We start from the raw sequence: 18158 nt of genomic DNA on the forward strand, positions 1-18158 counted from the left end.
GTGGTTGTTTAATCTTTATTTTCAGTTTTAGTGAATAATATGCCCGGGGACGGCTTGTTGGGGGTCTTCATGTGGTGCTTTGATTAGGTGTTCATACTGAAGGATTATGACGGGTTGCTGATCCCTCAATGACCTGCCCCCTAGTTTACATAATGAATATATGTGCATCAAAAGAAGAAAAACCTTCTGCAGGCAGGTACCAGCCGTGGCACCTACTCTGCTGCATAATCGCATGTTTATTGTGCAGCTAATTACTGTGATCGATGTTTTCCTGAGGAGTATATAAAAAAACAATTTTTTAAAATGTCACAGTAGTAGCTATCTGTATATATAGAGGCGATCGACAATTACTGCTACTGCGCAGGCTCGGCAGCGTCATCTTGGAGGAGGACATTTTTTTTTTACTTCTCTAGCAAGATGGCGCTGCATGCGCAGGCGCCATTTTAAAATGGATTGTCTTTTTTAATACTCCTTAGGAAAACATCAAGCACAGTTATACATTAAACCTGCAATTATGCAACAACCACAAGACAGATTTCATCAACTCCGGTTTCTTTGTAATCAGTATAACGGTACCGACCTGACACTGTCTGTAGGTTACTGTGCACAATCCTGCTGACTGGTTCCCTTTAACCCCTTTCTGACATGAGACATACTATTCCGTCCATGTGCCCCGGGCCAATTTGACCATGGACGGAATAGTACGTCTCAGCTCTCGGCCGCGCACACAGGTGGTGGGCGGCCGGGTGTCAGCTGATCTTCACAGCTGACACCTGGCACTAAGTGCTAGGAGCGGTCAGAGACCGCTCCTGACACTTTAACTGCCCGGAATACTGCGACCGAACACGATCGCAGCATTCCGGGAGCAGGCAGAGGGCTGACAGCCCCTGTACCTTTTTATCGGAAACCCTGTGACGTGACGCGGGGTCCCGATCGCTGCTATGGTAACTCGATGTCATCATCACGACATCCGGGTTACCAGAGCTGAGAAACTTCCCGTCATGCGCAATGCATGTCAGGAAGCCTCTCAGGTCAGTGTGCACTGAGTGCAGCACTGACAACTTCTATAGCATGCAGATGCCGCTTCATCCCCATGCTATAGAAGCGATCAACCTGCAAAAAATAATTGTCCCATAGTGGGACAAAGTGTAAAAGATGGAATGAAGTAAAAAAAAAAATTTTTTTTAAATAATTTATAAAAATGTTTTTTTTTTTTTTAAATAATAAAAAAATACTTATTCTATCACTAAATAAATGTGAATGAAAAATATCTAAGCAATAAAAGTACATATATTTAGTATCCCGCCTCCGTAATGACCCGCCCTATAAAACTGTGTCACTAGTTAACCCCATTTAATGAACACCATAAAAAAGGCAAAAAACAATGGTTTATCATCACACCATCGTTCACAAAGTGGAATAACGTGATCAAAAAGACAGCTACAAATAAACATGGTACCACTGAAAACATCTTGTCCTGCAAAAAATGAGCCACCATACAGCGTCATCAGCAAAAAAATTAAAAAGATATAGCTGTCAGAATAAAGTGATGCAAAAACAATTGTTTTCTATAAAATAGTTTTTATTGTACAAAAGCGCCAAAACACAAAAAAAATATAAATGATGTATCGCTGTAATCGTACTGACCCGAAAAGTAAAACTGCCTTATTAATTTTACCACATGCGGAACGGTGTAAACTCCCCCCCTCCTCCCCCCCAAAAGAAATTCCTAATTTACTCGTTTTTGCTCATTCTGTGACGCAAAAATCAAAAAATGCCATGTGCCCGAAAATGGTACCAATAAAATCGTCAACTCGTCCCGCAAAAAAAAAAAAACCCTCACATGACTGTCTGCCAAGATATAGAAAAATTATAGCTCTCAAAATATGGTGATGCAAAAACTACGTTTGCAATAAAAAGCGTCTTTGAGTGTGTGACAGCTGCCAAACATAAAAACCCGCTATAACGCCTCTTTCACACGTCCTGATAATTCCAATACCGAAGATGTCAGTGTCCATGTGTGTAATATTTGCGGCACACATGTGGCATCTGTGTGCCGCATCAGTACCACACGGACGGGCGCCAGGGAAGAAGTGTTGCAGTAAGTGCCGGTGCCGGGTGCTGAACATGGCTCTCATCATTCTCCCCTGCTCTGCCGGCGATCTCCAAACGTAACATGGCGTCCGATCTCCATTCCAGCCAATTCTGCGTTGAAAAAGTCAAACAGCGCTCCTTCCCTTCCGAGCTCTGCCGTGCGCCCAACCAGGGGTTTACCCCCACATATGAAGTATCGGCATACTCAGGACAAATTGTACAACAACCTTTAGGGTCCAATTTCTCCTGTTACCCTTGGGAGAAAAAAACATCGGGGGCGAAAAGATCATTTTTGTGAAGAAAAAAAAAAGTTTTTATTTTTGCGTCTCTAAGTTTATGAACTTCTGTGAAGCACTTGGGGGTTCAAAGTGCTCACCACATATCTAGATAAGTTCCTTAGGGGGTCTACTTTCCAAAATGGGGTCACTTGTGGGGGGTTTCCACGGTTTAGGCACATCAGGGGCTCTCCAAACGCAACATGGCGTCCCATCTCAATTCCAGCCAATTGCATTGAAAGGTCAAAGTCCTTCCTTTCCGAGCTCTGCCATGCGCCCAAGCAGTGGTTTACCTCCACATATGGGGTATCAGCATACTCAGGTCAAATTGTACAACAACTTTTGGGGTCAAATTTCTCCTGTTACTCTTGGTAAAATAAAACAAATTGGATCTGAATAAATTTTTTGTGAAAAAAAGTTAACTGTTCATTTTTTTTAAAACTTTCCAAAAGTTTATGTGAAGCACCTGAAGGGTTAATAAACATCTTGAATGTGTTTTTGAGCACCTTGAGATGTGCAGTTTTTAGAATGGTGTCACTTTTTGGTGTTTTCTATCATATAGACCCTTCAAAGTGACTTCAAATGTGATGTGGTCCCTAAAAAAAAATGGTGTAAAAATGAGAAATTGCTGTTTAAAGGGACTCTGTCACCTGAATTTGGAGGGAACAATTTTCAGCCATAGCGGGGTTTTCGGGTGTTTGATTCACCCTTTCCTTACCCGCTGGCTGCAATATTGGATTGAAGTTCACTCTCTGTCCTCCGTAGTACATGCCTCCACAAGGCAATCTTGCCTTGCGCAGGCGTGTACTATGGAGGACAAAGAATGAACTTCAATCCAATATTGCAACCAGCGGGTAAGGAAAGGGTGAATCAAACACCCGAAAACCCCGCCCCTATGGCTGAAAATTGTTCCCTCCAAATTCAGGTGACAGTCCCTTTAGGTTTTAACCCTTATAACTTTCTAACAAAAAAAAAAATGTGGTTCCAAAATTGTGCTGCTGTAAAGTAGACATGTGGGAAATGTTACTTATTTTGTGTGACATATCTCTGTGATTAAGGGCATGAAAATTCAAAGTTGGAAAATTGCGACATTTTGAAAATTTTTGCCAAATTTCCATTTTTACCACAAATAAACGCAAGTAATATCAAATAAATTTTACCATGAAGTACAATATGTCATGAGAAAAGTGTCTGAATCACCAGGATCCATGTCAGCGTTCCAGAGTTATAAAGGGACATCGGTCACAATTGTAAGAATTGGCCTGGTCAATAACTTGCAAACCACCCTCTGGGGTTAAGGGGTTAAAGACTAGGTGTGAATATACCCTTACTGAAATATGGCATAGCAAACAGTTGCTGCATTTTTTTATTTCTTTTTAAACAATTGCTCAGTATTGCAAAAGAAAATGTACTGTAACAATGTAATGACTGTAATTCCAAATGAAGTGATCATTTAACCCCTTAGTGACAGAGCAAATTTTGTCCTTAATGACCAAGACAAATTTTGCAAATCTGACCACTGTCACTTTGAGGTTACTAGATGGTGGCCCGATTCTAACACATCGGGTATTCTAGAATATGCATGTCCACGTAGTATATTGCCCAGCTACGTAGTAATTGCCCAGCTACGTAGTAATTGCCCAGCTGCGTAGTATATTGCCCAGTCACGTAGTATGTAGCATATTGCCCAGCCAAGTAGTATATTGCCCAGCTACGTAGTATATTGCCCAGTTACGTAGTATATTGCCCAGCTACGTAGTATATTGCCCAGCCATGTAGTATATTGCCCTGTCATGTTATATATTGCCCAGTGACGTAGTATATTGCCCAGCCACGTAGTATATTGCCCAGCCACGTAGTATATTGCCCAGTGACGTCGTATATTGCCCGGCCACATAGTATATTGCCCAGTCACGTAGTATGTAGCATATTGCCCAGCCACGTAGTATATTGCCCAGCCACGTAGTATATTATATAGCACAGCCCATGTAGACTATTGCACAGCCAATGTAGTATATTGCCCAGCCCACGTAGTATATAGCAATGTGGGCATCATATCCCTGTTAAAAAAAAAAAAAAAAAAAGAATTAAAATAAAAAATAGTTATATACTCACCTCCCGGAGCCCCCGGATCCAAGCGAAGCGGTTACCGACGCTCATCGCGCGCTCCGGTCTCAAGAGTGCATTGCGGTATTGCGAGACTGCTACATCATCATCTCACGAGATTGCAGCATGGACCGGTTACCGGAGCGTCGCGAGCAGGAAAGGCCTGTTGTGGATCCAAGGGGCCGACGGACGGTGAGTATATGATGATTTTTTATTTTTTTTAATTATTTTTAACATTAGATCTTTTTACTATTGAGGCAGCATGAACAGTAAAACGTTGGTCACACAGGGTTAATAGCAGCGTTAACCGAGTGCATTACGCCGCAGCATAGCGCGGTCGGTTAACGCTGCCATTAACCCTGTGTGAGCGCTGACTGGAGGGGAGTAAGGAGCGGGCACTGACTGCGGGGAGGAAGGAGCAGCCATGTTGTCAGCCGGACTGTGCCCGTCGCTGATTGGTCGTGGCAATGGTCGTAGGCGTTTTGCCACAACCAATCAGCGACTTGGATTCCATGACAGACAGAGGCTGCGACCAATGAATATCCGTGACAGACACAAGGACAGACAGAAAGACGGAAGTGACCCATTATATAGTAGATAGCTCTGGAACGCTTCAACGTATCCCACTGATTCTGAGATTGTTTTTTTTTCCCTGACATATTGTACTTCAAAACTAAAATTTCTTTGATAAAACTTGCATTTATTTATGAAAAATTAACAGAAATTTGGCAAAATTTTGAAAATTTTGTAATTTTCAAACTTAATTTTTGTGCCCTTAAATCAGAGAGTCATGTCATGCAACATAGTTAATACATAACATTTCCCACATGACTACTTTACATCAGCACAATTTTGGAAACCTATTTTTTTTTTTTGTTGGGAAGTTATAAGAGTTACAAGTTAACCAGCCATTTCTTATTTCTCCAACGAAATTTACAAAACCATTTTTTGGGGGGCCACCACACATTTTAAGTGATTCAGGGGGATCAGTATAACAGAAAATACCCCAAAGTGACACCATTCTAAAAATTGCATCCCTCAAGGTGCGCAAAGCCACATTCAAGAAGGTTAACCCTTCAGGTGCTTCACGAGAACTAAAGCAATGTGGAAGGAAAAAATGAACATTTTACCTTTATCACAAAAAGTTTTTTTTTTTTTTTTAATTTTCACAAGGGTATCAGGAGAAAATGGACCACAAAATTTGTTTTGCAATTTCTTCTGAGTATACTGATACCCCATATGTGGGGGAAAACCACTGTTTGGGCGCATGGCAGGGCTCAGAAGGGAGGGAGCACCTTTTGACTTATTGAATGCAAAACTGGCTGGAATCAATGCTGGCACCATGTCGCATTTGGAGACCCCCTGATGGAACAAAGCAGTGGAAATCCCCCAATTCTAACTCTCACCCTAACCTAACACACCCCTAACCCTAATCTCAACCCTAACCGTAATCCCAACCATAACCCTAGCCCCCAACCCTATCCTAACCCTAATGGAAATATGGAAATAAATACATATTTTCATTTTATTGTTTTTATCTAACTAAGGGGGTGATAAAGGGGGGTTTGATTTACTATTTGTTTTATGTTGATGACTGTGATGGCGTAAATCACATTGATCAAAATGAACCAATCGGAAAAATTTCCTGTCGTTGCCGGGTGCTGGCCAGCCGATCTCTGCACGCACACTGCGCATGCGCCTGCTATTTTCTTCCAGAACAAGAGGCCGGCAGCCAAGTGACATCATGGGGGGTTGCAGGAGGGTCCAGGGACACTGGACGTATCGCGGAACCCCATTTCTTTCTCCTTTGATGTGCAATCGCATCAGAGGAGAAATGGGAAATCGGACTTTTGTTTTGCATTTGCCGTTTTTTTGTGAACAACGGTGATCGCAACACTGGGGTCGGTAAAACTGACCCGAATCATGTGACCGATGCTGGGGGGGGAGGGGCGCTATACACTTATTTCTCAGCGCCGTTAAAAAGTGGCGCTGAGGAATAAGTACCCTTAACTGCTTCCGTTAAAAGGCGTATTGGCGGTAGCTAAGGGGTTAATAAACATTTACATCCTTGGCTTTCGGCTTTGGTAACCTGGCAACTCCCTTACAGTCCTCGTATTGTTAGCAATCGATGAACCTGTGTAGTATTACATTACTACAGCATGTTGATAAAATAAAAAAAATTTGGCTAAGTGCACATAGCGTTTGGGCCCAATTCCTTCATGAGGTATACATCCGTCAATGTCCACTGTCTGTATGGATGTTGTGGCATCCGTCCACTTTATGATCCCATTGTAAAATAATAAAAAGTTGTTTCTGTAACAATGATGTTCTACATCCACCTGACCACTGCAGCCAGTCACTGGCTTGTGATGCTAGAACGTATAGAATTACACTGTTGAGGCCGATGATTGGATGTAGCCGTCATGTGACTGTATGGTACGTCAGCGCCAAAAAAATTAAGGCCCAAGAGATACCACCAGAGCATTGGCGCCACAGCAGATATCTTTACGGCAGATGGTTTTATTTTTTTGGACAATCCCCTTAACAAATTCTGCTTTGCCTACTGTAGTACTAATCTCTCACCAGTAGGTGTCATTGCTTCAATGACTTCTATTTCTGATCTCTTACTCACAACATATGGTAGTTTGGTAGTAATATGTGTTTGGGCTCTGTGCTCTAACCACGTGTTACTTGAGTGAAATAGTAATCTTTGCTTCAAATCGACATGTCATAGCTCCTACAGGGGAATTTAGCCATCTGACTGCAATCTTTACCCTCATTTTACCAGTTTATCAACCTAACTTCCAAATATGATGAGTTTTATGACTCTACCCGCAACCCGCAAAGGGAAGGGGAAGTTGGTTATAGTTACAGAATACACTATCTAATATTCAAAGTACTGTAAAACTCTATTTGTCAGATCTTTTCTGATTCTTCTGAACAATCTATGTACCTGTTATTTACTGTTCAATAAAGGCGGTTTTATAAAAAAGAAACAAAACACTTCCTTAGAATGCGGGGAGATCACAAGATTCAGAGTGCAGTAACGGTGACAAAATGCATACTCTAAAAAATGATATGTGGTCCATGTAAGAGAATACACAAGAAGTACAGTCATTCCAAAAAAGTCTTTCTCAAGGTTCTATGTGCCTTTATAGAAGGAGATAAGATTCTATTAACATTGTTATGAAGGTACCTCTCGAAATTAAATACTGGATAAGACATGCCACTTTCTATGTCGGATACACATGGAGTCCATATTGTAATACATCGAATTGCACAACGTTTTGGGACAATAATAGTCCCCCTAATGGGCATGTCTGCATACTGCAGTTACAATGATAGTTTGACATATGTATATGGGAGAAAAATCCACCTAGATTATGGATCTGAACCCAGGACCCCAGCACTTCAAGGCTGCAGTGATGATTAGTGTGTGTGTATATGTATATTTGTGTGTATATACAGGTATTCTAATGTACGTGGGATTTCCTATTTATTTACTTGTTTTCTCAATTTATTCAACGACATTACTTCCACAAACATCTTCATCACACTTCATATTGGGGCTCATAATCTAGATTCCCTATAATCTTTATTTTTTTTATATAGCGCTAACATATTCCGCAGCGCTTTACAGTTTGCACACATTATCGTCGCTGTCCCGGTTGGGGCTCACAATCTAGACTCCCTATCAGTATGTCTTTGGAGTGTAGGAGGAAACCCATGCAAACACGGGGAGAACATACATACATGCAAACTCCTTGCAGATATTGTCCTTGGTGGGATTTGATCCCAGGAGCCCAGTGATTCAAGTCTGCAGTGCTAATCACTGAGGCACCGTGCTGCCCCCCTTGTGTTGTTATGCATTGTGAGCTTTGCAGTCATCGCCCGCTATGGATCTGCTGAGCTCTCCCTTTCGTCAGATGAGCCTCATGGTTGAGGGAGGTCTGAGCTCTGCTGGACGTTAGTGGCCTGACTGCTGCAGGGTTCACGTGGCAGAACAATATCAATACCAATATCTGTCGAACCATAAAAGTTTCCAATGAAGAGACGTTTATGGCATTTTACAGTAGCAGCAAAGTGGCTGAGATTTTAACATTACATTCACACCACACGTAAATTCATAGCAGTATGTTAATGTATATAACAGTCCAGAAAAAGAAGAAAAACAAATGTCACCGCACTGCTGCTGTGAGCCTGACCCTGAAATCTTCAACCCAGTAAATGCGAACAGCATAGAATACCAGCTAGAAGCGTTCCCTCTATAACCAATGGGGGTGCAACTCCAGGGAAAAAAAACATATCATGCGAAAGCACAAGAAAAAAGAAAGAAGCGCACTTACCCCAGGTATGATGGTCACAATTTATTCGGACATATAAGACAACAACGGCAGGGAGGAAAGTGAATGAGAACGGACTACGGCCGTTTCGTGCTATACAGCACTTCAACGGGTCCTTGATCATCAAGGACCCGTTGAAGTGCTGTATAGCACGAAACGGCCGTAGTCCGTTCTCATTCACTTTCCTCCCTGCCGTTGTTGTCTTATATGTCCGAATAAATTGTGACCATCATACCTGGGGTAAGTGCGCTTCTTTCTTTTTTCTTGTGCTTTCGCATGTTAATGTATATGTCGCGGGTCACATGACCGAGGTGTTGGCGGTTGCGCAGGTTCTCCTATATGCACAAACGTCGTCCAGCACCCCAGCCATCTCTATTTTCCCTGATTTTCTTTATATACCTGTTCATCCTAGATGACCCCACTCCCTGATGAAGGTACGTCAGGTTGGGCGCATATTGCTGGATCAGTGTGCAAACTGTAAAGCGCTGCGGAATATGTTAATCTTTATTTTTATATAGCGCTATTATTATCAGTGTTGTTCAGGTATACTATCACCTTGATTACGGTAGATTATATCTGGGTATACTACATGATTTGTTGTCCCAAGTTAACATACGAGTTCATCTATGATTGGGGACCTATTTGAATTTGCAGTTTACTACTTGGTATGAATATACTGTATACCTTGATCTTTATATTTATGTACTATATCTAAATCTACGACACAATTGCACTTTGTAAACATTAATGCCTTATGTACAGTCGCATGTAAAGGTATGGGTACCCCTGCTCAAAATTACTGTTATTGTCAATAGTTAAGCAAGATGAAGCTTAAATAATCTGTAAATGGCCTAAGGTTAGATGACTCATTTCCTTTTGTATTTTAGGAAAAAAAATTGTAATTTTTTACATTTAAAAAATAAAACTAGGCCGATGCAGAAGTTTGGGCACCCTTGGAGATTTTTATGCTCCGATAACTTTGACCAAGGTTTCAGACCTTAATTAGCCTGTTAGTGTTATAGCTTGTTCATCATCATTAGGAAAGGCCAGTTGATGCAAGTTTCCCAGCTTTATAAAAACCCAGCCTCCTCCAACCTCGTTCCAAAAACAGCAGGCATGGATACTTCTAAGGAGCTGCCTAGCACTCTGAAAAAGTTACCCTTTCATCAGTTTGAAATGAAACTAAGAAATCACAGTTAATGGGAGCAGTAGAGGTCAAAATAAGGTCTGGAAGATCAAGCAAAATTTCAGTGAGCGTTGCTCGTAGGATTGCTATAGAGTCAAATCAGAACCCCCGCTTGACTACAAGAGACAATAAGAAAGATTTAGCAGACTCTGGAGTTGTGATACATTCTTCTAATGTTCAGAGACACCTGCACAAATAGGACCTTCATGGAAGAGTCATCAAAAGAAAACCTCTTCTGCGTCCTCACAATAAAATTAATTGTCAGAAGTATGCAAAAGAACATCTAAACAAGCTTGATAAATTAAGGTTAAAATAGATCTCTTTTGCCACAATGCGCAATGATAAAAGGTATGTGTGGAGAAGAGCGAGCACAGAATATCAGGAAAAGAACATCTCAACAATTTTAATGGGAAAAGCTCCTTTTAGTGTACGCAGTACTGTTTTTTTTTTTGTTATTCTGAACATTTCAGAGTAAAACTAATTTGCAGTAAAAATCCGCTTCTAAATCCTTGTAAAGAAGCCTGTGTGAATAGGCCCTAAAGAAGAGACCATTCAAGCACATAGTTCTCTACAATAGATAGTGAATTTTTTTTGCTTACTGCCTAATGTTTCATAACTCCCATAAATCAGACATGGAAGGCCTAATTCATGTACTCCTTTCTGGAGGCCCCATTCTCCTGATGCATGAGGCATCCAGAGAGGTGTGCACATTAGTACTTGCCAGTCCTTCTCAGTTGCTGCCACTACTCTTCTTTGTGAGGCTACTGACTGCTGTCAGTCAAGTATTTTTCTGTCCGTATGGTTGTGGGCCGCACAGAATGGCATTGCGGGCCGCAGATTGTGCACCATTGTAATCAATAATTGCGTGATTGATTGATATGTATTGCAAATTTGCACCCAAATGTGCGGTTACAACTCAGTTGTGTTATTATTAGTCTGTTTTCTATGAGTTCACTAAAAAAGTAGTGACCAGAAACGTGACGAGAGAGGTTGTTTTGCTCCTGATTGTTTTAGTGTCACTTGTGTTATATTTTATTCTGCAATAAATCTGTTTACAAGCTAGATTATATAGACGCATATAAGTAGGGCTTGCTGTGTGATTAGCTTTTATAGACTTGGCGATCTTTAAATTGGCCACGTCATCCGGTCACAGTCATCCACCAGCTAATTTTGCAGTAAAAAGAGGTCAGTCTGAAGGAAACATACCCAAGACAAAAACAATTGTCCAGTAAGCCAGATTTCCCTTTTTAGTTTGTAGGTGAAGCATTGGATTTCCAAATCGCATTGATATGCTCATGAGTGTCGTTTCCTCCTGATATAGTGGTTGTTTTGTTTTTTTTGGATAAGGAAAATTAGATTTTTTATTAAGCCATCTTTTTTAATAGAAGCACTTTGTTTTGTGCAATGCAGGTCAAGGGATCCCCCACCATAACCCCTGCACAGATCTGACTTACTGACAACAAAGCACGGCTCATACTAAGCTACACGAAAACCTGTCCGCTATAGCATTGTCTCCTAGCTTTCTAATGTATGGTGTGGTGTCTGGCATTCATCCATAGAGCGTCTGGCATGTCAGGTGATGATTGTAGCGATTACTATGAGTGTAACTATGATTTTCTTTTCTTTCCTGCAGTAAATCCATACAGTCAAAAGTGGATTGCATTTTGGTGAGTAAAATAACTTCTGTCCTTGCTAATCGTATGTAGTGTGAATAAGAATAACATAGTCATTGCTAATGGTTGTGGTTTGCTTTCTATGCTGTGAGTCATATTTGTTCCTCAGGCCATGTTCACATCTGCGTTTGCAGTTCTCTTATTCTGTTTCTTTTTGGGAGCTATAAACTGAATTTATGCTAGGACAGATCTGTCACAAGACAGACACTGGACAGCACCCAACAAGCCCTATCATTAGGGCTGCCAGGTTTCTGGCACAGTGTTGTGTGTCATTTTACCTGAAAAAAGGGGCTGTTTGTGTAAGGGTATGTGCACACGTCAGGATTTTTTCCTGACCAAATCCTGAGATTTCTGCCAGAAATCCGCGGTTTTTTTTTGCGCGGATTTCTCGTGGAAATTGCGCGGATTTTGCGCTGATTTTTTGCGGATTTTTTTTTTTCCCGGAATGTCATTTTGGCTTAGAAATCCGCAAAAATTCCGGAAAAAGATAGAGCATGTCCGGATTTTTAGCGGTAAGCGTTTTTTTTGCGGAAAAAAACGCTTACATCGGCACAAAAAATCCGGAATGCATTCTAAATGATAGGATGCATAATTTTAGCGTTTTTAATGCGGAATTATAGCGTTTTTATAGTGAAATTCCGCAAAATAAAACGGTAAAAATCCTGACGTGTGCACATACCCTAATAAAAGGACATCTCTAGTACACTGGACCAGGGGCCACTATCAACACAAACGGATATTTTCTGGCTTAGGGGGAATCCCAAGCAATGGTCTCAGCTTTATGATGTCCTAGTAACTTTATAGTGCATACCCTCTTAATGGGCAGCAAGGGAACATAAAAGCCTGCCAAAATATCCACTCAGTAATATCCTCCTTTACTGTGAATAGCAGCCTTCTAGTAAAGATCTGGAACATTGTGATAAAATAGTAGATAAATGTCAGACCTGAGACACACAACACTTCCTAAAACTGAAAGTACAGGGTGTTCAGTTCATACATGTCCCTCATGTCTATGTCTACATGAACCTACTCTCATATATTCCAAGTTAAATAGACCAAAAATCCATTATGCAATAGTCATGGCAAGAGGCATGCATCCGTCATTGGCTGTGAATGGGGTTAACCCGTTAAAGACCAAGCGATTGTAAATTTACAGCACAGGGATAAGGCTCCTGCTTCCTAGCAGAAGCAGGTCTGGTACCTGACTGTCAGATACCTGGAAAGAAAACCGAGGCACTATGTATTGTACAGAAGCATCAGAATCACCATTGCTTTTTAGAAGCTGGCGATTTCATGATCACCTAGTGCCTGTCAACATACCAGGGTCTAAGAAGACCTAGATCAGCTCTGCCAGTGACTTCTATGTTCACTTCAGTGGCCTAGTCCTGTCGAAAAACAGGTCAGTTTTGAGAATTTGCCTTACCACTCCTTCCACAATCAATTCAATGTAATGCTGAGCTGTTACTGCACCTAGCATGAAGCTTAGAGGGGTCTGGCTACAGTACATTATGCCACACCACACCTTAATCCCAGGCATTAGACCGTGTAATGTTCCCAAAGGAAAGCCTCTATTAACCTCATACCACCACTCTCAGTGGCATTGTGCAGAGTTAGATGGCATTGTAGGCTGGAACAGAGGTTTATCCTCTATACAGATGAGTCTCGCATTTGTCTTGGATGCAATGATAGTTGTAAATTGGACTGGAGACCACTTGGACAATGTTATGAAGAGGCCTTCACGAGAGAACTTCACACTGGTACTTCTCCTGGGATTATGATGTGGGGTAGCATAATGTACAGTTGATGGGACCCCTTTAGTCTTCATTCCAGGTACACTAACCACTCAGCCACCAGTAGACCCTTTAGCAGTGGAAACCTGCTCTGTGGAGTGATGGATTATTCTTCTCTATCTGGCAGTCTAATGGACAAGTCTGGATTCATTGAATGACCGGAAACAGCCACCTGGTTTACTGCACAATACTATCTGTAAAGTTTGGTGGAGGAGGCATAATTCTTTGGGGTTTATTTTCATGGGTTTTCTTAGGGCACTTTGTTCCAGTGAAGTAAAATCACCAAGGGATTTTCCATTTCAGGACCACCCCTTCTTAACTGTTAGTGTCCCACATAAAATAAAAAATCACTATTCGCTCCTCCTTTTTCCTGTCTCCAGTGGCAGATGATGTTATATCACGTGACCACTGCATCAGATTAGTGGGCGCTGATCAGCTGCAGCCTTCACTGTATTGTCAAAGCAGCCTACATTACAGGGGCAATAGCGGTTTGGGAGGTGAGTGTATATGACGACCCCTTTAGGCTATGTGCGCACGTTGAGTATTTGCTGTCAGAAATTTCTGCAAGGTTTCTGCATCCTTTGGCAGCAAAAACGCTGTGGAAAATATGTAGCATTTTTGCATGCGTTTTTTTCCTGTGCATTCAATGGGTCAAAAACGCACAAAGAATTGACATGCTGTGGATTTAAATGCACAGCAAATCCTGAAAGGAAAAATACTGATCATGTGCACAGCACTTAAGGACTCTCATTGACTTTGCTGGCATAAGGATTCTCTAGAGTTTTGGGGCCAATTCCACTCTGTCAAAAACGCACCATGCTTTAGAATGCCGAGACACATTTGACAGTTGTGTGCTGTATGTAGAGTTGGTGTGTTGAATCGATTGACAGGAGCCGGTCCATCGGCTAGGAGGCAGGGTACTCAGAGCTCTCATCCAGCAATCATAAATTAATGACATGACCAATGGGCTGGGTCCTGCGAATTGCTCCAAGTCCAATATCTAGATTATACACTATATTCCAACACACGGTGGCTCAGTGGTTAGGACTGCAGTCTTGTAGTTCTTGGTTCAAATCCCACCAAGGTCAACATCTGCAAGGAGTTTGATAGGGAATTTACATTGTGAAGCCCCAATGGGGACAGTGATGATGATGTCTGTAAAGCGCAATGGAATTAATGGTGCTATATAAGCTCACATTAGCGTTTCTGTGCACATCGTATGATCCGCATACATCTGTATGCGTCATGCGTACATATCTTTAACATGGTGTACGCAGGAACATGCGTTTGTATGCGTTTGCATGCTGCAGATGCGTTTCATAGTGTGCGGTGGTGTTCGGCGAACGCAACATGTTGCATTTTTTGAGGTGTCAAATATTGCGCAATCGTTCGCATGACTGTCTATGGGTATGCATTGGTACGCAAGGACATGCATATGCATGCGTTCGATATTCATGCGTTCGATATTCATGCGTATGTTAGACTGCGCATGTCTAGAAAATGATGTCACCGCCTCCACCATGCGCATAAAAAACGCAAACGCATTTAGACGCATGCACATGCAGCTTTTTTGTTTGCGTCATGCGCAAGATAATGCACAGGCGTAAGCATGCGTTTGTATGCGTTTTGGCGTGCGTTTGCGCATGCAGATGATACACTGTGCACAGAATTGCTAATGTGAACCAGCCTTAATGAGTAAAAATACAGCTACTTGTTTCCATGCTCCAGCATTCCTCTTCTGGTTTTGCAGTAGGAATTATTAGAGCTGATACTGGTCAGTGACTTCCCATCAAGACTCCGCTTGCCAGATCCAAAGAGGAGGCTGTGTAGACATTATAAGAACAGATGTCAGCCCAGTTTGCCAGATGTGGTTTCCAGCTAGCCGTGCCTGCTTGGCCAAAACTACTGCAGTTTTTAATGAACTGGATTGTTAGTCCTCAAAACAATTATTTTACCCCGGATGTTTTATGAAAAGTGACTCCTTCACTGGACTTCATAAATATACAGTGGGGATGGTGGCATGAAAAACAGGACCCTATTTCTTTTTTGTGGTTTGAACAAGATATTGTCTGGAATGGGTAACGTGGGCTTGTAACGTCATGTATAGCTGCAGATGGACACCACTTCCAGCATCTCCTGTAATGGGTAATTCTATTATCCTATATTACCTACATAAAGTAAACCGGGGATGGATGTCTTCAGACAAGTCTTGTTTCTCCCTAAGGTCCCCAAAGTTTTTAGAACTAGGATTTCTCTGGTTGCAGTTGTGCAGCCAGGCTAAGATTCATGTTGCCTTCTATGTGGGCAGCATGGACAGGCTACCTTTAAATGTCAAGGTTTTTCAGATTTTATGGCCATACAAACACCCCCAAATGAGAACTCAAACGAGAAAGTACAACATCCAAGTTCAAAGGAGTTGTTCCAGGTTTGTAATAATGACAGTGATTACTTCCTCTCCTTAAAAATTCTCAACCATGTCAGATTAGTTAAGGGCTGGGTTGCAGACCCTCAATATCCTAGGCCTGGATAACATCTTTGGATTGTACACAGTAGGCCAAGAAAATCAGAACCCGACTCACTCCATTTGATTGACATGTTTCTCCAGTTATGTACATAGGGAAAGACCTGTCAGTCAGCATGAGTGGGGTAGGGAATTGTTTTCTTTTGCCCATTTTCAGGCCCTGGGCAAATTTCTCATTATCGGAGACCTCAACGCAAGAACAGGGAGAGAAAAAGACTTTCTGACCACGGATGGAAACCTCTACATTCTTGGTGCAGAGACTGACAGCCATGACTCAGTACACATGGAGAGAAACAGCAACGACCGTACAGTCAACAAAAGTGGCTAAAAGATCCTGAACCTATGTAGAAGTTTAGGACTTCATATTCTTAATGGCCGCACCAAGGGAGACTCCCTAGGAAGATACACATTAAACTCCCACGTAGGAAGGTGTGTAGTAGACTAGTAAAAGGAAAATATCGGCGGATTCATAGTCACCCCACAAACGCACCTGTCAGATCACAGTCAACTTCTTCTGTACATAAAATCTACAGAGAAACCATGGGCACAAAAGCCTCAGCAGAGCGGCCTCTTCAACCTGCCTCCATCCTATAAATGGTCCAAGACGTCGGCAATAAAATATCAAGAGGCTCCCAGCAGACACAGAATACAGGGAATGCTCCACTACTTCTACAATTACGAGTACAAGCCTAACCCAGAAGGAGTGAACAAAGCTACAAAAGACCTCAATGATATATTCTACACCATGGCTGAACTATCCGACCTGAAAAAAGTAAACTATAAAAGGCCAAAAGAAAAACAGACCAATGATTGTTTGACTGAGAACAGCTTCAAACAAGAAACACAGAGACCCCAACCATCCAGGTCTGAGGGATGCCCACGACACCATACAAAGGCAATACAAAACCATCCTCAAGAGGAAGAAACAGAGTTACATCTCCACCAAACTAAACCAACTCCAAGACGCCCTCCTGGACAACTCCTTCTGGGAACTATGGAACCACATGGGCACAAAAAACAAGAAAAACATCATCAATATCCACCTGGAATTCTGTAAACACCTTCTCCAGGTCCATCAGAGCACCACCAGCAGTGCCTGTCGGGCTGAGCTATGTAGACTCCCACTGCAACTTGCAGTCCTGAAGAGGGCGCTGTCCTTCCAGGATCATCTACAGAGTAGCATCCCAAGCTCCCATCACCATAAAGCCGTGCTACATATAGGTCATCCCCACAAACCAGGACCCCCGGAACAGCTCACCCGAACCCAGCCTGACCGAACCGTCAACCAAAACAACCTGACAAAAGCCACAATCAGGAAGGTGGTAGAGGAGGGGCAGGAGAGGTACGTCCGTGTCTGGAGGAAAGAAATCAGCAGCTCACAGAAACTCACCGTGTACCAGAATCTACAGAGAGACTACAGACTGGCTCCATATCTGGAGAAACTCTCGGACCCCAGAGACCGCCAGATCCTGAGCCGGAATAGACTTAGTGCCCACAATCTGGCCATCGAAGTCGGCCGGCACAGACAGAGCTACAAGCCCAGGGAGGACAGACTGTGCCTACACTGTGACCTGGAGACCCTGGAGGATGAGACCCACTTCCTGCTACACTGCACCAAATACTCAGCAGTGAGGGACACTTATTGTTGGCAATAACTAAATCACACTTATTTGCAGCCAGTTGACATGGATTAAAGTTGACTCCACCTGTGTCCTTGTGTGTAACACATTGAGCATGGAGAAAAGAAAGAAGACCAAATAACTGTCTGAGGACTTGAGAAACCAAATTGTGAGGAAGCATGAGCAATCTCAAGGCTACAAGTCCATCTCCAAAGACCTGAATGTTCCTGTGTCTACTGTGCGCACTGTGGCTAACCTCCCTAGATGTGGATGGAAAAGAAAAATTGCCAAGAGATTTCAACGCAAGATTATGCGGATGTTGGATAAAGAACCTCGACTAACATCCAAACAAGTTCAAGCTGCCCTGCAGTCCGAGGGTACAACAGTGTGAACCCGTACTATCCGTCGGCGTCTGAATGAAAAGGGACTGTATGGTAGGAGACCCAGGAAGACCCCACTTCTTACCCCAAGACATAAAAAAGCCAGGCTGGAGTTTGCCAAAACTTACCTGAAAAAGCCTAAAACGTTTTGGAAGAATGTTCTCTGGTCAG

General features: G+C 42.3%; 1 protein-coding gene across 1 annotated transcript in view; it reads left to right on the forward strand.

Moving 5' to 3' along the window:
• The window catches only part of RFX7 (regulatory factor X7), a 133296-nt gene that overhangs the window by 58433 nt on the left and 56705 nt on the right, over positions 1-18158 (forward strand). The window contains exon 2 of the mRNA XM_069765947.1: positions 11638-11671. Coding sequence (XP_069622048.1) covers positions 11638-11671 — 34 coding nt within the window. The remainder of the gene's footprint in view (positions 1-11637; positions 11672-18158) is intronic.

This window comes from Ranitomeya imitator, chromosome 4 (genome assembly GCF_032444005.1).
Source record: "Ranitomeya imitator isolate aRanImi1 chromosome 4, aRanImi1.pri, whole genome shotgun sequence".
NCBI lineage: Eukaryota > Metazoa > Chordata > Amphibia > Anura > Dendrobatidae > Ranitomeya > Ranitomeya imitator.